Source organism: Uranotaenia lowii, unplaced genomic scaffold, assembly GCF_029784155.1.
Source record: "Uranotaenia lowii strain MFRU-FL unplaced genomic scaffold, ASM2978415v1 HiC_scaffold_248, whole genome shotgun sequence".
In the NCBI taxonomy this organism is placed as follows: Eukaryota; Metazoa; Arthropoda; class Insecta; order Diptera; family Culicidae; genus Uranotaenia; species Uranotaenia lowii.
Window position 1 is genome coordinate 22,613 of NW_026598144.1, and position 27,388 is coordinate 50,000.

General features: G+C 41.5%; 2 protein-coding genes and 1 long non-coding RNA gene across 3 annotated transcripts; 1 reads left to right on the forward strand and 2 right to left on the reverse strand.

The window, feature by feature from the left end:
- Positions 1–2,788: 2,788 nt before the first annotated feature.
- Positions 2,789–4,156, forward strand: LOC129759695 (uncharacterized). The gene is made up of 4 exons (XR_008740221.1): positions 2,789–3,162; positions 3,237–3,355; positions 3,420–3,494; positions 3,551–4,156. It is a non-coding gene; the product is annotated as an uncharacterized LOC129759695 (long non-coding RNA).
- Positions 4,157–4,901: 745 nt separating this feature from the next.
- Positions 4,902–14,951, reverse strand: LOC129759694 (smoothelin-like protein 1). Its single transcript, XM_055757206.1, has 6 exons — positions 14,812–14,951; positions 13,975–14,043; positions 13,802–13,904; positions 12,756–12,918; positions 6,794–6,945; positions 4,902–6,684 (listed from the first exon to the last, which is right to left on the reverse strand). Exons 1-6 carry the CDS (start codon positions 14,840–14,842, stop codon positions 6,561–6,563), a joined length of 642 nt encoding a protein of 213 aa, XP_055613181.1. The 5' UTR covers positions 14,843–14,951; the 3' UTR covers positions 4,902–6,560.
- Positions 14,952–15,696: 745 nt separating this feature from the next.
- LOC129759692 (nascent polypeptide-associated complex subunit alpha, muscle-specific form-like) lies at positions 15,697–20,756 on the reverse strand. Its single transcript, XM_055757205.1, has 4 exons — positions 20,682–20,756; positions 20,424–20,543; positions 20,264–20,339; positions 15,697–19,680 (listed from the first exon to the last, which is right to left on the reverse strand). Exons 1-4 carry the CDS (start codon positions 20,739–20,741, stop codon positions 15,710–15,712), a joined length of 4,227 nt encoding a protein of 1,408 aa, XP_055613180.1. The 5' UTR covers positions 20,742–20,756; the 3' UTR covers positions 15,697–15,709.
- Between the last annotated feature and the right edge of the window lie 6,632 nt (positions 20,757–27,388).

The following is a 27,388-nucleotide window of genomic DNA, read 5'->3' on the forward strand; positions in this document are numbered from 1 at the left end:
ATACCAATTATCGAATGCTTAAAAATCCACTTAGGAAGTAGACGTTGGGATCTACATGTTGCACATTAGACCGGTGCATTCTTTGTACGGAAATTTGTTTTTGCTGCCAAAAACAGCAATAACAATTTTGGAAGCGATTCACCTAGCCCTGAATTAGGACAACGATGGAAATTTGGATGGGAAAATGAATATTCTTCATTCAAAAATCGCCAGAGATGTACATAAAAGTCCAAAAAATATATCTGCACTCAGAAAAGATATTTTGTCGAGGCAGCCCATAGCCATGTGTCAATTAAGAATGACCATCAAAACTTGATGGCAACTCTGGGTAGAAGTAGAACTAACAATATAACAAAAAAGATAGTTTTGAGAGCTGACAAATAACCACCTGATTCAAAAGGCTTGCGATTTAGACTTGAAATCCTTAAGAAAAACATATGGGAGCAGAAAGTCAAGAACTGTAAAAAATTTCACTCAAATTGGATAACTGTAAGGCGACCCTGAAAATTCTGGAAAGTCTTAAAGTTGAATATACATAATAAGACAAACGTTAAGAATTTTCACCAAAAAAATCATAATTCGTTCTGTCGGCAATGCAAAAAATTCCTAGTTCAATTAATTGAAGGTTTTAAGTCAGAGAATGATTGCTTCAAATTCATCAAGTTGTTTTGAACAAAACACAAAAAGTTACAGCTTCATTAAATTACATTTTTCTTAATATATATTTAGTATGAGAAATACATGGAAATGGAAATACAAAAAATCTCTCTATATCTTGTTTCCCTTTTAATTTTTTTGTCTATGTCCCCGATGTGTCCTTTAGCTTCAAAATAGCTTGTGCGTCTGATCTCTGTGCCGAAAAGGATTCGTAAATGTCTTAAGAGCACCTTCACTGATTTCTCGGTTATTATCGTATAAGTTCGATTATTGTCGCATAAATAAAAAAACTCATGGGAAGGTGTCAGTAGGTTTTGACACTAAAACCTAGATCGTACGAAAAAATGTATAAATTGCCAGTTTTCTATTTATTGTAAATTGTAGTCTTTTTCTCTTTACTTTAAACATAATCTGGAGGATGGTACAATAGACTGAGACGATTTGGGGTCATTTTTGAATCTCTCAAACCCTGGGGTCTTTAAAGCTCCGTTTTGGTTCAAAACTCATCCATGTTTTTTGCTGAATTTTTAAGTAACGATTACATGAGTAAATTTGAACTTTTGAATTAGTATGGGATAATTGAATATTTTTTACTGAAAAATCAACATAATTTTCGATTTGTCTGTGGAACCGAGCCTGCTAATAGTTTTTGTGCCAATTTATAAATTCTTCAAAGAAAATTTTCCGCAGAACAACTTTGTCGAAGACCCTAATTTTGCATCTTATTAGGCGAAAATTTATTAGCCAAAAAAAAGCTTTTACGACCTCAGAGGGGTGCAAGTGCCTAAATGATAGTTTCGGTCAAACTTGCTTCAAAGTTGTGAAGGTGCTTGATTTTTCATATGTTTTTCAAATTCGAGCAGTTATGTTTCAATAAAAAAAGTGTTCGAGAAGATCATAAAAATCCTGAGTTTTGCATTAGATGTACATCGAAACATGAAGAAACGTTAGGTCTACTAACTCAAAATTGGGGATTTTGGCACTTGCACCCTCTGATCCTGAGGGCCTCAGTTAATAGTTGTTTTATATATGATGTTAACATGTAACCATGTAACCTGATGACTTAGACCTGAGACCTAGAAAATGAGCCCTGAGACATAAATGCACAAACGAATCCTTACACTTGAGACCGAAGATCTGAGGCCTGAGACCTGGGACATTAGATATTAGACTTGCCACATAAGATTTTAGATCTGAGTACTGAAACTTGAGTCCTGAGATCTGAAACATGACCCATGGGACTGAAGACATTCGATATGAGACATGAAACCAGTGAAGTGAGATATCAGATGTGAAACGTGAAGAATTATACGTAAGAAGTGGCGAGTTAGACGTGGTAGTGCCGCTATCAAGCCTACCCTTTTCTGTTACCTGAGACTTGAGAAGTAAGACATGATACCTGAGAAGTGAAACGAGAGTACCTAGTTAGAAGTAACACGTAAGAAATGAAATGTGAGATGTCAGAAGTGAAACGTAAAAAGTGTGATGTACGACGTAAAAAGAAAAAGATGAGATGTGAGAAGGGAGGCATGAGATGTGCAAAGTGAGACGTGAGATTTGCCCTTCAATGTGTCATGTCTTACATATCATGTCTCATGTCTCATGCCTGAAGCCTCAAGTCTCAATGTCTCATTTCTCATGTCTGAACATTTCAAGTCTCATTTCTCATGTTTATTTTTCTGGTCTTTCTTTTTCCATTCAAAAAGATTGCGAATATTTTATCTCAGATACCGTGTTGATCCCGAAAACGGCGTTAAAAAGCGGTGTAAAAAGTCATTTAAAAATCTTGGTGTTCCTCACTTTTAGCAAATCTTGGACAAGGTTGCAAAAAAATCTGTGTTTTAATTTTTGTTATTTTACCCAAGAATTCTGTGATGCAATTTCCTCAAATTTCATGAAAAAAATTAGGGACTTATTTATATTTTACTTGGGAATAATCATGTAACAGTTATTTTGTTGATGTATTCAGGATTATTTTGATCATAAGTTAAAAGCTGGAAATCTTCTGTAAAATTGCTCTCAGTGTACATACTTAATGCCCATCGAGGTACCCCTCGTACGTCATGCACGAAAAAAGCAAAAGGCGATTTCGTTCGGTGTAGGAGATAGAAGAAAAAAGAAAAAACGACAAGTCATCGCGGAGCCAAAAAACGGAAAAAGTCGTGCGCGCGTGATCTCCTGTTGTGGCCTTTTTGAGGGCGAAAATTGTGTTTGTCGGTACACTGCCGAACGGAAGTGACCCCTGCTGGTATAGGCGAGCAGCGATTGGATCGAGGCTGCCGAAGGGTGTTGTCATCCGCAAAAACACCGTGCAGCGTTTCGCCCCTGCCGCTTGTATCATAGGCGGAGTTATTGCTTCCTGGGAACAGCATCTTAAGGACAAGCACGTCGCTCAAACCGACACCACACCATCCGACTGTCCGCGTGGTCCGACGGAGAAAACATCCGGCTCAATTCGGATATCCACACTCCTCATTCCGGAACCCAAAGCTCCAGCAGGAACCGGTGAGTTGCATGCAAAATTTTAGGCGGCGCGTGCTAATGATAGTATATACATTCTCCACGCGGTATACCTACAGGTTATTTCGGAGAATTGAGCGGAATCCCTCGTTCGACAAACTGCTGCAAACTGCAAGCAGCTGCTCATTTGGCCTAAAGCAGACCACTCATAGCAGGCCACGATTTTCGGAAGCAACTGGTGAGTCTAACCTCAAAAGGTGGAATTCCAGCTAGAGCTAAGGCTTTCTCTCTTCTATCCCTAGATCCTGCGCACAATCTAGCGGTCGAATCGTAGAACTGGGAAGAAGCAACGCAACACAACCAAGCCCCGATAGAGGGTAAGAAAATCGAGAGCCATTAAAAAGGAAGCAAATTCTAACAGATGTATCCGCAGGGCTTTGTTGTGGCTCTGTCTTTTTGTTTATTTTCCCCAGCAGCTTCGGTCGGTGGTGTCGGCATCAGACGTCGCTTCCAGTAAGAGGAGAGAGCTTGGTCCTGGCGTAAGAACGCTCCACCAACTTCAACAAGTCCGGTTCCCGGTGACTTGGCTGGCCATCCCTGGTCCTTCGTCGGCATCATCCAGCAGCGTTCGGAAGGGCGGTACCCAACGTTTGCTTGGCCCATTCAGGCCATTAAGCAGAAGGTTCCACATCCGGAACGGAGTGCCGGTTCGAGCAAAGGATCGTGGTAAAGCACATCATCATCCAGCAGCGTTCGGAAGGGCGGTACCCAACGCTTGCTTGGCCATCCCAGGCCACGGATTGCGGGCAAGCAGTCATCACGAACACCGTTAGAAGGGTGTCATTCAGCAACTAGGAACGTGGGAGGAACTGAACCGTAGAAAGCCTGCACCAGAAATGAACCCAGCTGATCTGGAACTCCGGGATTCACTTCTCACCTCTTCAGGCAAGAACTCCGGACGGTGCATGTGCTGACGTCATACGATGACAAAAAGTGAGTAGCAAATGATCACCCTGAATACATAAAATGATGAAAATTAGTTTGTTGTGGCCCCATATTTTGTTTGAGAACCTTCTCGTCCCCTTCTCAGCATAGATTCTTCTCATGTCGGTGAAGAATAAGAAATTAGCTAACAATCAATCAACCATACTTTTTCAATTGGGAGCTAGAAATCCAATATTTTCACTGATATAATATAACATCAATGTTTAAGAAACGAGTACGAAATTTAATAAATCTGTGAAATCTGTGAATATTTCCAACATTCTGTGACACAGATTCTGTGATGAAAATCGGCTCGAAGTTCTGTGAAAATAAAGATTTTTCTGTGCTTCCGGCAACCTTGATCTTGGAGCATATTTCGCGGTACTAAACTCCCCTTCGGACTGGCATCGGCGCCCGAAATTTTTCAACGGATCATGCAGCAGGTTGCAGTAAGTAACATGGAAGGCGTCGAATGTTCGATAGATAATATTCATATCCATGCTAGGAACTCTTCGGAAACTACAGAAAGTGACTAAGAGCTCTGAATAATTTTAGGGTTTTTAAGCGAATTTACGAATCTAAACTGAAAAAAGTGTAAATTTGATATGCAGTACGTAAACGGTTTGGGACATATTGTATCGTCTATCGGCTTAAAAACAGATGACCGAATGTCGGAACCTTTCGCAATTTTTAAGGATAACATAAGTTTAAGATTTTTGAAGTTTCTTTAAAGAGCTTGGTATTTTCAGATGAAGGTTTTCAATATGGAATTTTCGAAGAACAAGGAAAAATAAGACAGCTTATATACAAATAATCCACATCAGTATTGCGGTTTCACGAGCGTGATTTATTACATTGTTGGTTCTGGTTTCTTTTCTAAGCTTTTTTTTATAAATTCAAATTTTCATTCTCATTTTGTTCGTATCATTCGGTGTGTATTATAAATGAATATGATTACATATTATTATTAGCAAGCGCCTTTCTTCAGAGGCAATCTTCATAAGTAAAGCGAGTACGGTCCCAGACCGTCGTTTGTTTGTTTGCTGCTTCTTGTGTAATGTTATTTTTTCATCATTTAATTACTATTTGTTGTTACACTTGTGTAATGTTTTTCTTTTTTTTAATCATTGAAAGCGACACTGCGGTAAATATATCAAAATAGTGGTTTTCTTCTTCTTATAAACTTAACGGGTGTTAAATGGTGCCTTTTCTTTTTTTTTATCGTGTGGCTGTGGTTTGTTATTTGTGTTTGATTACTGAATTACATCTTTCTTCTGTTCCGCCATCCAACTGTCTCGAATTTTTCTTTTCTTTCCTGTACAATTTAACCCCAAACTCGGTTGTGGTGTTTAGTATTTTACATTTTTTGTTTGTTTCTTTTTTCAATTTGGTTCAGAAATATATAAATCCCTGTCGGTCGATTTTTACAATCTGTTTTGAGTCCAGGGTTTGTTTTTCCATTTTTTTTCGGGACGCTAAAAACATTTACTCTTATTTGAAACGGTGCTAAGTGGTGTTCTGCAAATTGTTGCTCAAGTGCGCGTACTTTAATCCTGCGTGTATATTTTTTTTTTCTAGTCCGTAACCTAAAACTATAGTATTTTCTCATTTGTATACGAAAAAATAAGTAAAGGTCGGTGAACAAAAGCAAATGTTGTCTCTGAATTAATATGCATTATCCTAACCTTAAAACACAATCACATTTCTCACATTTGCTGGCTTAGCGTTTTCCGGGGACTCTTCTAACTTTCTCGCTTTCCGCAGAGTTATTGCGGCTCTTGATTGGTGGTTTTATTGTCTGATTAAAACTTTCCCTAAGAGGCAGCTGGTTTAGTACGTTTGATGATACTCTCGATTGAATTCGTTTGTTTGTTTGAGTTTTTTAGTTAACTGTATTTTATTTTCTCTCCCTTACATTAAAACTCCTGTCAGATGGAATTTTCACTATGGTACAGCTTAATCGCTTTCTTCTGTTTTTTTTTTAACTTCGGTCTACAATCATCTATTACTAGGGCTAACATTTTATTGTTTGTCTAGCCGTTCATTTCATTAACAATTTGTGGCAAGGTTCAGGTTAAGCCAAGCGAAAGAAAAAATTATCTTATCCATTTTGTTAGAAGGAAGGGTAAAAATAACATTAAAAACAAATAAATTAAAAACAGATTTACAATTACGTATGTAAATAAACAAACTAGATAAAGTAATGGTGTAAATAATTTTCTCAAATTAACATTGTAACAACATGAGAATTTTAAACTAGAGGCTTCGATTTAAGACATCTTCTTTTCTCTATCAAACGAAAAACGGGATTCAAATTTCAACAGCTTGTTTTTTGTTGCTTCTTTTCTTACTCTTTCAACACACTGGTTGATGAAATCTCTAGATCGTTTATTGTTAAGTTCTTACGTCTCTATACGGTTCCCAATCGATTAAGTTAGACCGTCAACTTGACTCTAGTTTTAAATCTCATTTTTGAAACGTCGATAGATTGATTGTACGTATGTGAAGACACATTTCCAATCAGGCTTTCGCATTGCAACCATATCATCAACATCCAACAGTGGCGCGATCCCGGCTTTTTCGCTGAAAGAAGGCAAACACATTTTTGAAAAAATAAAAAATAAAATTTGTATTACTCTCTGGAGCCACCATTTTTTACAGGGTTAAAGGATAAAAAAACGAATGTACTTACTCAGCCACTCGGAAGGCGAGTGTGAAATTGTGACGTCGTTGTTGCGGTGTTAATTTGGCAAAATCAAAAGCTTCCGGGAGGAAATGGTGAATCAGCGCACAAAATGCCATTCCATCTGACCAGCTGGTGGAGAAGTTTTCTATTTTAACGTTCTGGAAAAGAAAGGGGTTGAATGGGGGAAAAGGCAGAAAAAAACATATCAATTAGAACTATTGTTGAAATATTTTATTTTAAACGTTGGTTAGTGCAGTCAAAAGCCAAGAAATATAGTTGCAAATAAAAAAAAAGTCCATTCCTGCTTTAGGTAAATACTCACGATCTACCAAAAGACTAATGCAAGCATCCTGTTAGTACGGAAGAAAACCATCAAATATTTACACAAATAACTACCTTAACTCAAACCAGAAGCAAACTACGCTGAAGAATTAGAGAAGAGTAAATCAACCTTGAAAAAGAAAGAACACCCCTTTCGAAACGTTGTTAGAAGGTAGCAAGCAGCATTCCACATATAAGCCAGTTGAATTTTGATGGTTGACCCACTAAAATTTTATATTTACAAGCAAACGCCACCAGTCTGTGGATTCGACGACGATTTTTGTTTTTAATTTTTCGAAAGAAAAAGCAAAAAAAGGTGAGAGTATCAGCCGAACATGGGGATTGATTTGGGAAGTTAGGAAAGAACATACAGTAGGTTCATCAATGAGAGTGGTTGGCACATTGTCTTCGAGAAGGATTTCGCCAAACGTCTCATCTGATTCGTAGCAAAGGTTTATTTTCAATTTTGTATTTGAAGATTTCACTAATCGAGTAATGGTGCTTGTGTTTGTTACATGAAAGGTTACACTTGAATTTGAATTGTGATTTAAGTAAAACAATCTAATTTTGAGATATTTTCCTAGGGTTCCCTATGATTGTGTTTCTCAGTTCAAATAAATTCATCTGCAAATGAAAATTTCAACTGTTAATAACATTTTTTTTTATGTAAAATTTTCAATAGGAATCTTTAATTATCGAAATTCGTAGGGGAAATAGACAGATGAACGAAAATTGTACCTGAACACCAAAAGAAAAAACCCGATTTAATACACTTATCAGTGGATTGGAGGCTTTCTTACAGAGTGTCAATTATCTTTGGAAATAAATGACACAATAATGGATTCCTTATTTCTGAATTATTTATTATTAATCTATAAAAAAGATTATGATTAAAGAAAATCGATAGCAAAAATTACTAAACTCAATATAAAAAAAGGTGCCCAGTACGTTTTTTGGAGGATAAACGAACTTATATTCAACGAGTTCATTTATAATCCAAATAATTCAAACTGTTAAAGTTTGAGAGCCACATATCTCGACGCTCACTAGTGGTCAAGGGGTTAACCTCCTAAACTCTCATGCTAGATGGCGTGGGATCGATTCTCTGCTGTTTTATGAAATTTTTGTCAAATTTTTGATCGCCTTTGTAATTAATTTAGCGATTGCTGGCTACTGCTGCTGAGCAAATGTCTACCTTTTTTGGAGCCAACGTAAGCATGATATGTTCTATGGAATAGAAAAATTTTAAACAATTTTGTTTTTTTTTGGTTTTGAAATAAGTCCTACAGGAAAAAAAAATGCAATTTTTTGATACTAAATTCATCAAAATCGTGAAACCTAGAATAGGAGTTAATGTGTTAAGAACGTTTTTATGGAACATACAAATTCCCGGACATCATCGTAACTCGTCAAGCTGAGTCGATTGGTACCTATAAAGTGGGGTCTTGGACCCTTAATTAATGATATCCCCAACTGACCGTTCCCTATGCCTTTCTGTAAGAAAGCCAAAAAGGTCAACAAGTTTCGTTTTGCCAAAAACAGTACTTTTTTCGTTTTTCCTCTAATCTACAGATTTGAGCGGTTTGCAATCTGGCAACGCTGCCCGGAAAAGCATCAGGAAACAGAGATGCCAGGGAGCATAATTTTTCAGGAATTACATGATTTTTCGAGGCTCAGCCTGATTTTGCCTGATTTTTGTGAACGTGATGAAAAATGGGTAGTAGTAGTAAGAAACTGCATTAGATACCATTGCTAAAGTGAAAACGTAGAGCGACGTCAAAAAAAAAGTCATCACTTCGAGCGAAATTCCCGTTACTTTGACTTAGTCTGATTTTTATTTCACCAGTCCCTGATTTCTGAAAAAAAATGTTGGCAACCCTGGTTCTTGAATTCAAAATTCAAATCGTTTTCGTTCGGCAGCCGAACGCATCAATCAGAGATCGCATCGGGGCGTGGCTAAAAGTGGTATCCACAAGGAAACGAGAAACGAGTGAGAGAAATGTGCGAGGTAATGTTCGTGTACGGTAAGCTTCGTTCTGTTGTTTCGTTGTTACACTGAACCCAAAATCACACTTAAAATTCACTTGAAGTTTCACTTAAAAGTTGAAGTTCAGTGAATTCTTTCATTTCAAGTGGTACATGTATATTTCACTTATCCCTCAATTAAGTTCCAAGTCACCGAATCAACGTTCACTAACTCATCCCTTTAATTTTAAATAACTGACACTTGAAATTCCTCTCAATGCCAACTTACTTTGCCGCCCACTTAAATTTCATTACATGCTCACTTAAAATTCACTTGATCCGTCACTTAATTGTCTATTTCACTTGACTTAAAATTTAAATGAATTTACGGGTAGCGAATGTCAGCTATGTTGTGAAAGATTGTTTTTATTATGGAAACGTAACAGAGTTGTGTTTGAGCTGGTAGGTGCAGAAAAAATGTAATTTATAAGTTTCATAGCAATTATATACTTCCAGAGCCCAAGAAAATATCCTGCGAATCGAGTAACACGTCGTAGTGCAACTATTCGTCCGAATGAGGGATCAAAATAGCAATCGGCAGAAGTTCTACAGAGCAAATATGAATAAACTTGCAATGGTGCGAAATCCTTGTTGGATGATAGTTGTAATAAATTTTGAATAACCAAAATATTTCAATTTTACTTTTACTTTTCTTTCTGCTTCCTTTCAACCAGGTTCCGGAGATGCTCCTCATTGATATTTTATTTTAGGAATTTTTTTAGGAAAAAGAAAAAGCATCAAAACATAATTTATGTTTAATTATTTTCAGAAAACATCAACCAATACTTTGGAAAAAAGCGAAAAAGCGGAGTTAATACATTGATTTGAACCTATCAATAAATTAATAAAATATATTATCTTTTTTCGAATTCGTAGACAAAAAAATAATCGTTACGATTAAACAAAGTTGACCTAAGCATAAATTTCATATTCACTTCAGGCTCACTTGGAATTCACTTCGTCAGTCACTTGAAATTCACTTGACCAGTCACTTGAGTGAATTTCACTTGACGGTCACTTAAATTTCACATGAATAAATAAATGGCCAAAATTCACTCCAGAGGTCACTTACATTTTAAGTGAAAATTATTTTCATTGTATGATTTTATTCCAGCGACCAGAAATTTTTTTTTTTCCAAATTCAGTGGCATTTCCTAACTGGGATAGCATTTCTTCAAATCGATCGATGCGCACTCTGGAATCGATATTGCGTACTGTTGGAAAAATTATCCAGAAAACGAAATCGAGTGTCCAGTCAGTGTGGTCAGTGTGAGAAGTATAAATCCAGATTCATGGTTTACTGGAAATTTCGATCGATGTGAGGACCTTTTTTGGTTGTCCATCCACATTTTGACTTCCACTAAGGTCTCTGATTCAGTTCCGTACGGCTCATCTTCCATTATATCCACAAAAATCAGGGGAAATCAGGCCTATCAGGGAAATCAGGGAAAATCAGGGAAAACGGAGGCTTATCGGGGCCTCCAAAAATCAGGCTAATTGGCAACCCTGCCTGCGAGGCTTAGAGAACATCATTGCAGAACTGTTCTCTTCATTTTGTGTGCATTGACGAAATGATTGGAACGAAGAAAATTAATCTGCACATAACAAGTTGAATTCGGAAGAAATCAGCCGAATGATTCTTTCTGAAGCGAGTTTACGCACTTCTGGTCAAATGTTTTATACAGTTCTTCTTCCAAAATATTTGTAGCAATCTTGGTGGAAAATTTGACATTCAAAAATGAAAAGATTTGTTCAAAACGACAAGCTTCTCCGGAGCCGCTAAAATCTCAAAATAAACTTAGCACAGTCTTTCATATAAGTACTCACTCCGTCGTATTTATCCATTTACTTTATTTTATTTAACCAAGCTTATCAGTCCAGAAACGATTCGAAAAACCGTTCGGTTTCGGTCAGAAATCGCTCCTTTTTTTTCGGATGGCCGCTTTGGCTATCGGCTCAGAAACGGTCGAAAAATCGTTCGTTTTCGGTCCTTTTTTCGGATGGACGCTAGGGTAATCATCGGCTTAGAAGCGGTTCGAAAAATCCTTCGATTTCGGTCCGAAATCGTTCATTCATTTCGGATGGACGCTATGGCAATCGGCTCAGAAACGGTTTAGAAAAACCGTTCGGTTTCGGTTGGAAAACGGTCCGCTAGTTTTGACTTTTGATCTGCTCGAACTGGTTGAAAAAAATTACCTTTGTTCGATCTCGGCCCGATTTCGTATACGATTTCACTGATTTCTGTTATTTTGTAAAGAACGCTCGGAAATTTATAAAAATAACGGTCGTTTTCAAAAGAAAAGAACATTTGTAACCAAAAATTCCTATAATTACCCAGACAGGAATAACCGCCCGAAATCGATCCGATTTTTGTCCGTTTATCAGCTCGAATGGGCAAAAATCGGACCAATTTTGGGCGGTTATTCCTATCTGGGTAATTATCGGAATTTTCGTTACAAATGCACGTTTCTTTTGAAACGACCGTTATTTTGTTAAATTTCCGAGCGTACTTTGTAACAAATCACAAATCAGTGAACATTTTAAAGTCTTTTCGGTAAATTCTTGGGTAAATCGGTGGTAAATGTCGAGGTCATAAGGTCGAAAAGGTCATAGAGCTGAATTAACGCAAGGCCTATTGGGTTCAAGGCCGAAATGAAATTTGTCTCATGCTAAACGTTTGAAGTACATACTGTGTGGTACACAAGCATACCATCAGAAGCGTTCTGTATGGATGCTCCCTTATGTAAAGCGACACGCACACCAACTGGATGAAGCGTTTCCTTGTAGCAATTTAGAGTTTGCACACATACCTATGGTGAAATTCAGTCCTTCTATTCGGCTTGAACTTGTTTGAACTAGTTAGCATTCATTTGCCATTACATCGAACGAACGACCCAAAATTTTTTGGCCTAATTTTCAGTCCATCTAACGTCTATTTGTCTGAGCGTTCATCCGGCAGAAAGCTATTAGGCCTAGTGCCTTTTCGGCCGAATGTTGTTGAGCTTTAACAATCTTTGGCCTTAAAAACGATCTAGGCCCCTTACCGAAGTAACAAAAATAGCTTCTAAATTCTTTACACCACGAAAACAGTAAATATTGAAGACCCATGGAATGAAACCATGAATCGTAAAAAGATTATAAATTCTTAGATTTTTATGATATGTTTGTTGTAACGCTTTTGTTTTTCTGTTGTTTTTTTATTTCAGAAACTGTTCACTTGGAAGGTGAGTGTCTCAAATTGTATCCTATTTTCTTCAGTTGTACGATTCGTAGCTTTGATCAATTTTCTATAAAACAAAGAGTATTATGCCAGCTACACACTTATCTTAAACGAAGCACGCTACACGCTCGTTTTACACATTAAACGTTATCATTGTTTTCAAATAAATTTTAAGTGAAACAAACACACCAAAACTCGCATTTAGTGAAATCAAAGGTTTTTTTTCCAAACAAACAATAAAAATTTTAGTTCGAGCTGGTACAGCAAAAGAAATAAAGGAGGGAGCGGGGATTAAATTTAAAAATAAGGAAAAAGAAACCAAAAGGAGCCAAAGAAAAAAAACACAGATAGAACAGCAATGACAGGCGAAGAATGCTCATCGATTGATGATTGGTGGTGTACCTCGTATCCCCGTGTCTTCATCTGGCACCACTGCAACAACTGATCCTTGACAGTGGCAGCCCGGCGGTTCAGCGAGGGATCGGTAAACTGAAACATGGGCCCCCCGGCGGTTGGGGTGGCGGTGGCACTCGGCGTCGTCGGGGTGGACGGCGTTCTGGGAGAACTACATTACAATACGAAGACGCAACGTACACACACACAGACGGACGGACGAACGGACGGACACAGTTCCGAGTTATTCGTAGGGCAGAATATTCATGGCGAAAATTGAGATTTTTTTTGTTTTCATTGATTTTGGTTCACGATTTTTTAAACGCCCGTCGTTGATGGTCGGTGGTGTTGATTTGTGATAGAAAGAGAGGAAACGGAAGAGAGAAGAAAAGGGACACATAGAAAGTGGGTCTTAGTTGTACCAATTCCGATGGTATTGTTTTAATCTATAATATCCGAGACCTGTTGAAAGTTCTCGGTACGTTTTTGGGAAACTAGGCCGTCTCTGTGGCTTTCTTCTCATGAGTACCAAGCGAAGGGACGTTAATGGGTTCAAACTCAGTCATAAGTCTCTCCTAATCCGTTAAACTCACTCGGCTTTTCTAAATATTTTGTTTTTCAAGGTTAGAACTGTTAGTTACTATTGGTTTTAATTTATTGCTACTGTCAAAACATAGTCTACTCTAGGATGATACTTCATTCGTTCGTTTGGATGACTAATCTAGTGAAAATCTACTGAATCATTTGCTAGGATATGATTAACACCAACATTAATAAATGAGATGATCATGGCTTACTACTTTAAACGAGGGGTTATCAACGCCCTCTTCGTATTAATCTCTTCCGCAATGTCCCAGATGATGATCTTAGTGGCTGATGCGACTACTGGAGATTAGGATGAACGTTTCCGTTCACTGGCACGCTACGCCAGTGCTAGCGAAAGTATGTAGTCATACTAGTAGGTAGTAGTAGTAGTTTTACTCTACGCTAAATGATGTTACTTATTTTGGAAGCGTTTGAGTGGAGTGAGAATAAAACAGGCATTCGATACGTACTTAGGGGGCGATTGTGAAGAGAGGGAGTTTTGTTTCTCGAGCTGCCGAAATTTGGCCATTGCGGACATCGGTTTGGCGGGGCCGCCGACAGTTTTCGTGGTCACTGGAAAGGTAACGAAAACATAAGGGTTCAATACATTTGGCGATCCTGTCAACAGTTCAGAGCAACTTACCTGTCGTTCGGGTGGTAACAACACCGCCATCTTGGGATTGACTTTTCGAGGTGGTTGTGGTACTCATTTCTGCAATGAAGACAAATAAAAACAAACAAACAAAAGAAAGAATGTAAGTTATTTGTTTCCTCGGTACTTTGGTAACGTTATCAAACACATGTTTTGCAAAAAAGGAAAACCTCTATCGGAATTTTTCGGTGTAATTTTATGGAGCTTGTACATTAGTAACTACTGAAACAAAATGGTAAGCTACACAAGACACTAACTAACGGGGCCGAACTGCTTAGCGCAAACGGTTTTTCATGAGCACGCTGGAAATGAGAGTGAATTTTGGATGTTTGTCCAAAACATCTTGACCGAATTGGGAGTGCAAGCACGGTGACATGAGTGGCGCAAATTTGAACCTAGAATGATGTGGCATGATACGTCAAACACAAACACATTGCATTAGCACAATTATCATAAAAACAGGGACATGTTGAAAAACTAATTAAAAAAAATGCGCAAGCAGAACTGGGTGACATTTCTGGAACTGCCACTTCTGTCTATTGTTTGGCTTCGTAACAGTCGCCAAGCGCTGCAGGCTTGAACTGCTATTATGATCCGAAATTTTAGCAAAACAAAAAAAAAATCAATTTGGATTCCCAAGCCTGACATGCTGTGCTAACTCAAATCAATGCGAATGCGATGTTTAGAGTAACACAACAGACAATGCTCAGCGCGTCACTTGTACATATGTAGATGGGAGCGACGGGAGAGAAGGGCGGGGCGCGCGCATGATGGCAGAGCACAAACGTCAAACAACACTGAGAAAAGTAAAACTACATTCGGACTCACTGGTTTTGCGGTAGTGAGACACGTTTGCCATTCAAAAATCGGCCGCAGACCGAGGGAAACCGGGGAACGACGAAGCACATCGACAGCTTCCGTTTCCCTTTTAGAAGATTCTCGTCTGCTTGGCGCGGGATGCACATTGAGATGATTGTTTTTACAGTTGTTGTGCGGTAGTAATAGATAGCTGTAGCGCATAAAGTTGTTCGAATGGTTCCTCAACAGATGGTCAGGTGGTCTCACATGTTTTTTTTTTTCAAATTGGCAAGGCAGCTTTCCATATTTTCAACAAAAATAAACGCCTCCCATTGGTTTTGGAGTGGTGGTTTTTTTTTAGTAACAGTCAACAATAGATCGATTAAGGTAGGAGGCGTTGGTATCACAAAAAAAAACAGTGCATGTCCCCGGCAAAAGTAGCTTTGTTCTCGAGAAAAAATAGTTAACACCAGTAAGCTTTAACATTCAGATGATATTAAGCTATCCACAGAGTTTTTAGAATCGTATATAGAGGGTGCAGCATTTTGTTTAGGTTCACTTCTAGTAAACGATTGCATGCGAGTTCTTGTACGAATGTGTGCATTTTCCCCTGGATTCAAAATTTTCTTCGAGCCAGTGTTTCACTAAGCAGCGCGCACAAATTTGAATCTTCAACTACACAGCCTACTACGGTGCTAGCCACACTGAAGTTTTCTAATTCACTCTTTTCGGTTTCGACCTCCAAATCATTTTGGGTAGGGTCTGCTTCACAGGCAAATCGTTATACAAATCCAAAACTAACTGCCGTCGTTGTTGTTCATAACAACAGCACAGGCAGTGGAATGTTTTGCAAGTATGGGACGGATACACGGTAGTGTGACCCTTCTTGTCAATCGGTCGCTCTCCATTACGGGCCTCTGCTAGCCTGTTAAACTGCAAACGATTGGGACAAAAGTTCGTCAAATGCGTCCTCGATGTTGTCTTCGTCGAGGAGACTCAGATTGTTCAGTGGTATGTGCGGCATAGTTCTGCTCCGAGACAATCCACCTCCTAGTGGTGGTTGATAGTACTGCTGTTGCTGTTGCTGCTGTTGTTGCTGAGGCATTCGCTGTTGAAGCGATGAGTTTCCGTACATTGACTGGGACTGCCAGTTCGGCTGTTCGTTGGCACGCGGGGTCATGATATTGTACTGCGCTGGATTATAGCTGTGACCCATGGCGTATGAAACAGGTCTTACGGCGTTCTGGGTCATACCGCTCTTATCTCGGAGGATATTGTGGTTGGATGCCGTTCTAGCTAGTGGATTGAGGGCCGGCTTTTGACCGGCAAAATAGGCTTCCATGGTGCGTTGCTTATCGGTAACGCTCAAGGGTGCAGCTGATCCGTAACCTCCATCCATGGCGTGAGGTACCGCTAGAGTGTGGCTTGATTTCGCCCGCATTAGGCTGTTGGGCATAGTTTGCTGTTGCTGTTGATTGAGTCGTACCCAGGAATCGGTTCGAGCCAATGGACCTGGGCGAGGCGGTTCGTACCCTGGTCGAGCTTGATGGAACCCTTGAACATTGTTGAAGATGGCATGTGAAGGTACAGCGAATTGTGGCTGCGGCTTGGCAGCAATCGGTGTTTGAGGAGTGACTTCAACCTTGGGCAAATTGAAAGCCGTAGAATCATGTAACGAAGCTTCAGTTCGGTGTACTGGATTCGCCATCAAAAAACTACCCAAATCTTGTCCTTTTGAGGCACCCTTAGGAACCGTCACATAACGCTTCGGAGGGGTAGGACTCTTATCTTGGATCTTTTTCAACGACCCTTGAAGACTCTGTGCCATGAGAGATCCCCGACCCTCGGAACTTCCGCTCAGTTGGGTCGGTTTGTTGTTACTATAGCTAGCCTGCTGACCAACCGGTGCTTGCATGACTCTGGCCACGACCCGCATTTCTTGCGAATCCAATGATTCGATGTCGTCCTCGTCGATACATTTGGGGGACAGAGAAGTCAAACTGTGCTGGTCGTTCACCGTGAGGTAATTCAGCTGAGGTGTGTGATTCAAATGCTGGGGTGCGTACTGCACATTTGAAGGACTGTAGATTGAGTTGGTACTGGTCAAAACAAGGGGTTGGTTTTCCGGGTTTGTCAGTGAGTCACTTCGATTTAACGTGAAAGTGGAGATAGATTCCGGTTGGGTGTAATCTGTGGAAGTGTACGCTACAAAGTCCTGTTTAGGTTGAGGTCTAAAGACTCCGACATCCGGCAGAGAAGGTCTTTTCTCCTGGTTCCGCTCCGGAATCTGGAAACTCAAAGGCTTTTCAGCGTATTTTAGGGACCCCTGATAAGTGAGCTGTGGTTGGGTCGGAAGAGCTCCCTTATGCAATCCAAACTGATTGGCAGCAAACCTAGAGGAGGCAATGTTCGCTACTCGGCTGTTTCCATCGGACTGTTTCTTACCGGCCCATGGTGCAGCTGGTGGTGGCGATTCGGCCCGCTCCGGTACGGCTTGATAGTTGAGGACCAGTTGCGTAGGAGTTCGTTCTAGCTTCGGCGCTGGGATGAAAGGAGTTTCGTGGAAACCGGCAGCGGCTATCGATTTGACTAAGCCTAGCTGTATCTGGGGCTGTTCCGTTTTAACTTCGGGTGTTTCTTTGAACCCGGATGCCACGATTTGTTTTACAAGGCCATTGGAGATGTTTGCCGGAATAGCTTTGATGATTTCTGGCTCCGGATGGACAGGTTTGAAATCAAGGTTTGCTGGAGGAAGCTTTTTGGGTATCGGTTTGAAGGCGGAAGTTGGAGCGTGGGTAAATTGGGTCGGAGGAGACATGGCTGTTGGGGTTCTAGGAGTAGTATGACTTTGAGCCGGGGATCGAGGAACGGGTTGAGTAGCCGGTTTTGGTTTGGTTGGAAGAGGAGGAGGTTGATAGACAATGCCACCGGATTTTGGTGGCAGCTTAGGTTGAACTGGAGCTTTTGAGGCCGCATTACTTGTAATCTGGGATTGCGAAAGAGGTTTGGGAGGTCTGGAGGAATCCCGTCTGGGCGGGGCAACTGGATGGGGTTCATCGAAAGATGAACTTTCCGCTTTCTTCCAAAAATTCATGGCTGAAGTTTTTGGAGCCGATTTCACAGGTGAAGCGATTTGGTTTAACTTTTCCGTCGATTCGAAGTTCTTTTTCAAATGGTCGAATTTACTGGTCCAGTTCTGGGAACCATGGCTGTCTTTCAACGATGTGTTCCAAACCTGCTTTGCAGGTTGATTTTGTTTCTGGATGAAGGCCATGAACTTTAAATCGTTCTCGGTTTTTGGCCTGAAATCCGGCACCTCTACAACTGGTTTGACGGTTGTTGAGACCGGAGTCTTGGCTTTTACTTCCCGTGGGCATTCTCGAGAGCGACGTTCATCTTCTGAATCGTCGTCGCTAGCAGCACCATTATTGAGTAGATTTTTAGGAAGATCAATGGTATTTGCCCGCTTCATACGGAGTTTCTTGGAAGTGTATTTATTCAAGGGTTTGTTTCCGTCTCCAACCGGATGAACAGTTTCGCGTACTTCAGATTTTCTCGTCGAAGAAGTTGCTTTTTGGGGTTCCTGCTTCACCTCGCGATTGACCATTTTCTGTACGGTGTTGATGACCGTAGTATTCTTGGGTGGATTCTTCTGCAGAACGACTTGTTCGGCATTCTTGCGAGGTTCGTCCTCATCGGAAGTTGACCCATCGTTGAAGGAGTATTTCTTGACCAGAGCTCGTTGGGCAGCAGTTTGTGTTGGTTTCTTGAAGGGATCAACTTTGCTGGAGGTTTGTTGCGAGGGTTTAACGTCGATTGGTTTGTGTTGTGAAGCGGCGATGAGCTCGTGTCCATTGGTCGTGGATTGATCGAGGCTTTGCGATTGACGGAAAAGTTTCTGTTTGGACTTGCGACTAACCGGCGTCGGTGCAGGGTCGTTTGATTTGAGCGCAGGCTTAAGAGGTGTCTGAATTTCTTTGGGTACAAATTGGCTTGGACGCTTCATTGCGAAGGTCGCTGCTGGTGCTATCGTGGGGTTTGCATTGCTAGGGAGTACAGTTCCAAGGGAAGGCTGTTTTTTAAGGACGTTGGAAGCGGGAGGAATTTCGGGAGTTTTGGACATCTCAGGGGTTGCTGAGTGAGAGTGGGAGGACATACGACCGATTTCTTCGATGAATCGTCGTGCGTCGGCAAGCTCTTCACGACTGACTCCTACAGTGTGTCTGTTGTTTCGATTGCGTCGTTTAGCGAATCTGGCGCTGCCACGTCGAGCTTGGTTATAGTCGACTTTGTCGTCCTTGTCGTCGATCAGTTCTTCGACGGGGGAGACTTGTTCGGGGATTTTGTCCGGTTGCATGAGTCCCGTTTGAAGTCGGCAGACAAGAGTAAGCAGGGCGTTACGTTTGTTTGCCTCGAGGTTTATGTTTTTTCCATCCCGTAGAGAAAGTTGGAGCCTTTGAAGGGCTGCTGTAACTTCATGCAATACACTATCCCCGTTTTGATCTTGGGGTCTACCATTACTAATGCTACTACCATCACCACTAACATTACTACTACCGGTACCGACACCAAGACCACGATACATTTCAATATTGTCATGCAATCCGGCCGCTAGGAGCCGTAAATCTTCACCGGACTCGGTGCCGGAATCTTCGACCGGAGGAATCGAAAGGGTAGCGATGCCACCGTTACTGAGACCCCTCTGTCCAGGGATTGGTCCACCAACACCACCACCACTAACAATGGGGCCCGGTTTGTGCAACAAAATGCCCTGCAGCAGAGGCAGCAAGAGCGACTCACCCTGTATACTATTGCTACCGGAATCGTTGCTCTTTTGATGCTGTAGTTGGCGCTCGCGTTGCAGATCGGCCGTAACGCTGGCTACGATGTCGGCACAAGCTGGAATAGAATCGGATGGTGGATTGGTCGTGGGAACTAAAGTCGTGGGAGTGGTGGAATTGTTCTGGTTGTTGTTTCTGTAGATGGTGTTGAGAACGCTTTGCTTTGGGCTTGTTCCGTTACCTCGTTTGGTCTTAGTAATCCTTAGTTTAGTGAGACGCGGTTTTGGTCGCGAATTGTTTCTAGGGAGTAGGCGTGTCTTCGTCATCGATTTGTTGGAGGACGTTAGAAAGGTGAAACGTTTGGCGGGTTGGGACTTGTACCGTCTCATTTGTTGGCTGATGTTCTTTTATTTTTATTTTTTTCGGGAAGGGATTATGCAAGAAGTGTAAGTGAGAGTATTGTATGACTGACTGATATACTTGGTACGGGCGTCTAGTCGCGAGTTGTTCGTGGTTGTGCTGTTGTTGTTTATCGTACTCTTCTGGAGCTGATACGAGAAAATGGGGGCGCGATAAAAGTAACGTGAAAACGCAGGCCTTCAAAGGAACTCTTTAACGGAGTGCGTTTTAGTGGAGTTGAGGGCTTGATTGTTCTTTGAGGGTTCGAAATTGAGCTTAAGCTATGATCAAAGGGGTGGTACCTTCTTTTTCAGCCATGATTTGTCGTAGGCGGGCACGGATCTTACGGCGCTCCTCGTAGTTTGTCGATGAGTCCAACTAAAAATAAACGAGTCATCGGTATAAAACGTTTGATTTCAAGAAATGTTCGTTGTTTAAAAGAAAAAAAAAGGTTTCACTCACCAGTTGTTTCAGCACGGATTCGTCCCAGATTTGCTCTAGATTGTCAACACTGGGCTTCGGACCGTTATTGCTTCCGGAACTTGTCGATTTGACGGTACGGGTTGTCGTTACCTTTGAGACCTGTTGATACAATAGAGAAAACCGCCAATCAATCAGCTGTTCTGAGGTTGGTTCAGACTGTTTAGGTCTAACTAAGTAATGATTCGTAATAACGCACGAAAGGAACCGAATTGGAATGTTCTCCGTTGGATTTCTTACACAAAATGCAGAATTTAAAACTAACGAGGGTGGCACCGCTGATGCATCACTTGCTACCATACTCTATCGTTCTACTACACGAGTCGAGAAGATCTATTTTTATTTCCGGGCCTACGACGGAACAAAAGCGGCATGTTGTCTTTCTGCCGAAATTTTTAAATCGTCGTCCGACGTCGACTAAGGAGAAAGACGGACAGGTAGGTAGCAGGTAGGCGTGCGCGGCTCTATTTTAAACAGAACGGCACGACAGAATGGCTTCTTCCCTTTACATATAGCAGACCGTGAGTAATCGCTTTCGGTTGTCAGAAAAAGTCGCCAGAGCGCATGAGATCAACCATTGTCGGTTCGAAACTATTTCTCTCCTCAGAGAAGAGTAGGGTTGTTAATATCGTTCCTTTGGATCGAGTGCAAAGTTCGTTCTCGATTCGTTTCGCCGAAGACCATGCGGTAGAATAGATAACTCGATACGAATGGCAGCACTCAGCTGATCTAAGATGGGTGGTGCAAAAACAAAACTGTTGCAAGCTCTCAAAACAAGCAGGCGGTGAGACACAAGCGAAGCCATCTAACTAAACGAAGAGTTTCAAGGTCGCCTACTGCGTGATTCGCACAATTTCGGATGACCACCGTTCATTACCGATGGTAATGAGTTTCCGAGACTTTTCCGGCACTACCCTGCTGTCCTATCGCTCTGGTTTACGACCGACAGACTGAATAGCAATGATTGTTGTAATGTCCCAAATCCGAGGGGTAAAATGACCAACTGCTGCGACCATCCGAGAGTTCATTCACTTGTGGTTGTCGTTTGTAGGCGAACTTCCGGGAATGCCCGAAGTTTTTCAACGGGAACATTTGGAGCATAACCGTTAGAAATGCGTCAGTATTTTATTAGAGTGTGGGGAGGTTCTTTCAACTCAAACTAAAAATCAAATGAAAAACGCTTGTCACATTTGACGATACGCAAATTGGGTGATCTACGCCGTGTCGGATCTCTTACTCAGACGGTCCAGATTCTAACCTGAGACGAAAAAGGTAAGACCCGTTTTCGTTGTTATTGCCGGAAAACATCAGCTCATCGCGTTGAACCAATTTTCATGGGTAAACAAGGAAAAACATCCAATTACACATCTTTTACGACGTTCGGAACCTTTTGAACTTTCTTTTTCATTTCATCAGTTGGTCAGCTGCCAACTATGTATGGGTTCGAATCATGCCAGGGCCGTAAAATTCAGTCCTTATATGGCAATTTCTATTTATATTCCCTACGGTTCTAAGAATTTTTCTGTTTTGGGATCATCAAAACGACACCATCAATTGCGGGACACTGATTTGAGTCATTAGTTTTTCCATTGGTTTCCCATTAAGATTTTCTCTATTTAACGATACGTCTCTTTTGGATACGATAGACAAATTAGAATGACGTAAACAGTCCGTCCATAGTCTTACAACGGTATCTAATGTTCCATTTGACTGCACCTTGAACCGTTTACCGATCTAGGGAAATTTTCCCTATCCAAATGCATCGAGAGCAGCCGCCCGAGGGCGTGAATATTTTCACTCTCTGCGATTTTGGGGAGCTGGTTGCGCATAGGGCAAGTCAGGCCCGTCTTGGATTTTGAATGGCGGCAGCTGTGCACTTTGAAGCGTAGATCATTTATCCGCGCATCACCGATCGCCACGGTCTGTAACAGATGTTTATTACTGGAAAGATTGGACGAGCATTGGTTTTAGCGTTGTAAGACTATCAAGTGCGGAGGAAGCAGTTTTGGTTCTTATACGTTTCTTCGCTTGCTAATTGATTTTTTTATGATCAATTTCGTTGGTTAAAGTTAGGCTTGTAGCCACTAATTTAACGGATTGAGATCGTCTAGCTTGATAATTTTATCTGATCAAACACGATAAGAAAGATTGATCTATTTCAGAAACTCTGCCGGAATAATTTAATAAAACTCTCTTTTGTTTTGTTCAAAACTTACTCGTTTGCGCTTTAAAATTCTCAGCAAAACTAACCTTATATTAAAAAAGCGGTGTATCCTTTCCTTATCAAAGCAGAATGATTTTACATTCGCTTTTCGGAATGATTCCACATCTCTAAGGTATAACCGATAATAACCGCTTTTCTGAACCTTCATGATATGGGTGGAAAGGCTCAACGAGTAGAAGTCTCATATCGTAAATAGTCCGACTTCATTTTAAAATCCAAAATGAGTGCTTCTGCTTCACTTTTAAAAGCTATAATATACCGAAAGAGGCATGAAACCTGTTCAATATGGATTTAAGGTTAAAAGACTAAACAAATAGAAATTTTACATCGTATTTCTCAGCTAGCTGAGACTCTAGTGTCAAACCTCACGTCTCATATTTAACTTCTCCCTTGTTACATATCACATTCTCATGTTTCATGTTTTCACGTAGTTTGTCTTACTTCCCACCGTACTACCGCACTTTTTACATATAACTGTCCCCATGTGTCAGGTTTTAGTTTGCACGTATTCAATCTCATGTCCCAAACTTCACCTAATCGCAACAGAAATGTTGCGCCTTTCGTCTCACGTTTTACGTCTCTCTCACCTTGTCTACATTAGACATGTTTCACGTCTCACTTTCTCACATTTCACGTCTCACGTCCCGCTCTTAACTTTCCACGTTGCGACGATCGACGTGACGCCTTCAACAATGCTAGATGGGAAGCTATTGCCAAAGCGCTTTACAGGATGCATGTCCCCAATACTCTCTGCAGGATTACGATGACCTGAGCTTCGAGGTTTGAAAATTCAAAAAACACCCTCTGCAGGATTATGAGAAGCTTTTTATTTAAATCGTGTCTTTTTGGCCCACGAAATCGAAACCACAGGGTTCCATACTAGGACCTGTGCTCTGGAATGCCATGTATCATGAGGTGTTAACGCTAAAAGATAGTCTGATTTGCAGACGATTTCGTGCTCATGATCATCGGATAAACATTCGAGGAGGTAGAAGACCCTGCAACGGTATCTGTAGAAAGGGGAGGTATCTGGGTGGAAGGAGTCAAGATTAAGAGTGAGAAGTACTACTCGTGACCAATAAACAAATTTTGCCGCATAAGGGGATTACTGAGGACACATCGCATCTTTAAAGCAACAGCTGAAGTACCTTGGAGTAATGGTCGACAGTCGCTCAAGTTTTGGTGCGCGTGTCAAATACTGCTGTGATAGTTATTGAAAAGCAGTGATTGAATTTTGCTGAGCATGAATTGATCAACCTTCTCTCGCTCACTGCTTTACTCGGAAGCAAAGGTTGCTTTGAAGCAGCGAAAACGACAAATCCGATTATGCATACGCTCTCAATATGGCCCGCCTTCAAGAAGCAGTATACATTCGAGGCAGCGAATCCAAAAAACCAAACGAATGGCTCTCACTCATCTCCTGTTACAAGCTTGATGGTACAGAATTCAAAAGGCAGAGCAAACCCGAGTCTCCTCGTTTGTGCCTGGATCGAATGCGTGAGGTTTTTCTGCTATTGCTATTATTGCACAGCAACCGCACGCAGGCAGCTAGTTTTTTCGTTTCTTTTTCCTTCCCCCTCTTTGCACTATACGTTGCGGGCCGTGCAACGCAATAAGTTCGGTTGTTTTTGTTGTTGCCTCAACCTTTGCGGCGAGGTTGAAGATGTTCTCCTCAACGACAGCTATCGGCTGGAGTTATTCAAATTCAAGAACGTAAATGTATCAAGCATTCTTCATGTATCATATAGCAACCGAACGTTGAGAGAGTTCGTTCGGGGCAGCAAACGAATAGTGTCTCTCAGAGCAGATCCTCCTCATGGGGGGAGGTTTGAATGAATGTATATGTATCGTCTCCTGTATAGCTATGCGAGGCCTCAAAGTGTGTATTTTGAATGCCTCTGATGAGAAAATTGGTGAGGATTTCAATCACTGTTGAAAAGTCATCTACTCATTGGCGAGGATTATGTCGAACTGTCATGGTCGAATGAGTAGCAAGAGATGTCTCCTTGCGAGCATTGCACTATCAAACTACGATACGGAGGAGCGGCCTGGTGCTCTGCCATAGAGAAAGAGCGTAACAGATCGACATTACAGAGTTCACGTCGGCTGATAGACATGCGAGTTTGCTGTGCATACAGGGTCATCTCAACAGATGTAGCTTTTTGTTATCGCGGGCATGATTCCCATCGACATCACCCTGGCAGAAGATAAAGAGTGTTACGTAGCTAGATCAAAGTGCGCAAAGTTCAACGAGTAGCTTTAATGCTCAAGTGACGGGAACAAAGAGAACGCATCGAACAACTCAAGATGGAAGCATAGGCTCATCCCACGGCTTTCAGATTGAATAAATGGATTTTGGATGGATAAGAGACATGGAGAGGTAAGTTTCTACATGACGCAGTTCTTGATTGGTCAGGGATACTTCATGCAGTACCACCATCGGACATGTGACATCGCCATTCTGCCCAACCTGCGGTGACACAGTTGAGACACCAGAGCACATAGTGTTCAACTGCCCGAGGTTCGAAGGGGTACGCACGAACATGCTTGCTGCCTGCGGAATAGACACGACAGCCGACAAAATCGTGCGGATGTGTGAGGATACCAACGCTTGGCGGGTGGTCAGCGATGGGTTCACCCGGATCACCGCCGTGGAGTATCCGAGTAGAACGGGCTCCCTATGACGGAAGCTGCGGGGATAAGACTTTACTTTCTTCGCAGTCAAACTCGTAGGGGTAAGAGTATTCACACCACGGAATACTTTCGGGTAGAATGACTTCACGTCGTCGGCGGGTGAGTCACTCGAGTCGGGGCAGGATGACGTCTTCATCGTAAATCATCCTAGTAGTTTCGTAAAGCCCCGGACGTGTGCTGTAACACTCTCGACCGGCACATGGACGGGTAAAGAGGAGAGGGCCTCGAGCCAAACCAAGCAGAGCCAAGACCTCAAATCGTCAGAGAAGAGGTCATTGGTCTCGAACAGAGGCGGAGCATATGATAGTTGTGGAAACCAAGCGCTCGAGTTACGAGTAAAGGCCAGACCTCGTGTCGCCAGAGGAGAGGTCCTTAGTCTTGAATCATAACAAGAGGCAGGGTAAATATGCTGGAGTCTTGACTTGAAACTCAGTAAGCCGATAAGCGCTTAAGCGCGGACTTGGTCTCCCATCACGGATATAGCCTTCGTTGCAGGTCCTGATGGGAATTATGGCCAGAGGCCCCAGTTGGAGTTTAAAGCGTAGAGGTACATAGTATCTAGACCAAGTATCGACCATGGACTCGGAGTAGCATACTGGGGAGACGCGATGGCTCGCCGTGCCTTGGAATGTAATCCGTAAGAAGATTTAACACCTGGGTGATCAAATAATATAAAAAAAAAGATTGGATAATCGGAAGTATGGAGTGGTCAACTTTTATCTGACGCAGTTCCCTTCGGAAAATACCTTCTTCGGTTCAAGCTTATCATATTGCCCGGGATGCGTAGATATAGAGGAATCGGCAGAACATGCGTAGGAAACTTCTAACCTTGATCGCTGAGAAATATTGTGAATGAAATGTGTCGCGATGAACTTTCACGGCGAACTATAGACGACGAAATCCTGATACGGCTCAGGAGAGAAGATGAACGCAGAGTAAGAGTTGGGCCTCGTATTACACCAATAATCATAAGCAACGCAATCTTTGTGGAGGAGGGGGGGGGGGGGTATAACCCTGAACGGAACTCATACGTGTGTTGAGGCTGGAAAGGTCTCACGTACTCAGCTACGAATTTTTCCTACAGCGTTAGGAAATTGAGAGTGTATGAGCAAAGCCTACCAGTTGATAGGTGGAACAAACAGGCACATCAGGCACAAACAGGCACATCAGGCACAAACAGGCACATCAGATAGTTTTAGTGAGACGAACCCACTCACGGCAGCTAACACACCCGACTGCTATGGTTTGAAGTAAAATTTTAATCTTGTCAAATAAAAAAAAATCCACGTATTATCTCACTATCTCGCTTCCACCTCTCACGTTTTATGACTTATTTCTAACTTCAGGCGTCTCACATCTCCTTCTCACATCTCCAATCTAGCGTCTCACGTCCCAAGTCGCGTATTCGCGCGTCTTATATCATGTTTCCACGTTTCACCGTTCAAGTCTTCCGGCTCACATCTAACGACTCATGTCATGTATTAAGTTAAACATTTCCCTTATCATTAGTCATGGCCATTCATCTCTTCATGGCAGACATTTCTCGTTCTCATTCTACCGTCTCCAATCTCGATGCTCATATCTCACGTGGGTTTCGGATCACAAAATCCGGTTTTTTACTCATTGAGCCCTTTTTCCAGATATTCATATGCTCCGGGTTTGTGCTTCTCTCTGTTAAAAAAACACACACACATACATACAGTATCACAGTGAAACTTCATGTGTCTTTGAAGAGATCAGTCAATACCTTAACTCTAAAGTATACATCTTTCAAGGATACGATGGCTAGCATCTTACAAATCCCAAAACCATCAACCCATAGAGAGCGTACTATGTATGCCGTGATCAAGATTCGATCTCATGACTGCTGGCTTGGACGACTTGATCGCTATCCTCTACTCCACGGGCGGCGATTAGATAAATAATTATAGTTTTTTTTTAATAAATCCAGAGTCGTCATTTTGGATGATGGTAATATGTTCTACCGACATTTGTATTCTAAAGTTTAAACGTTATATCCAATTAGCAC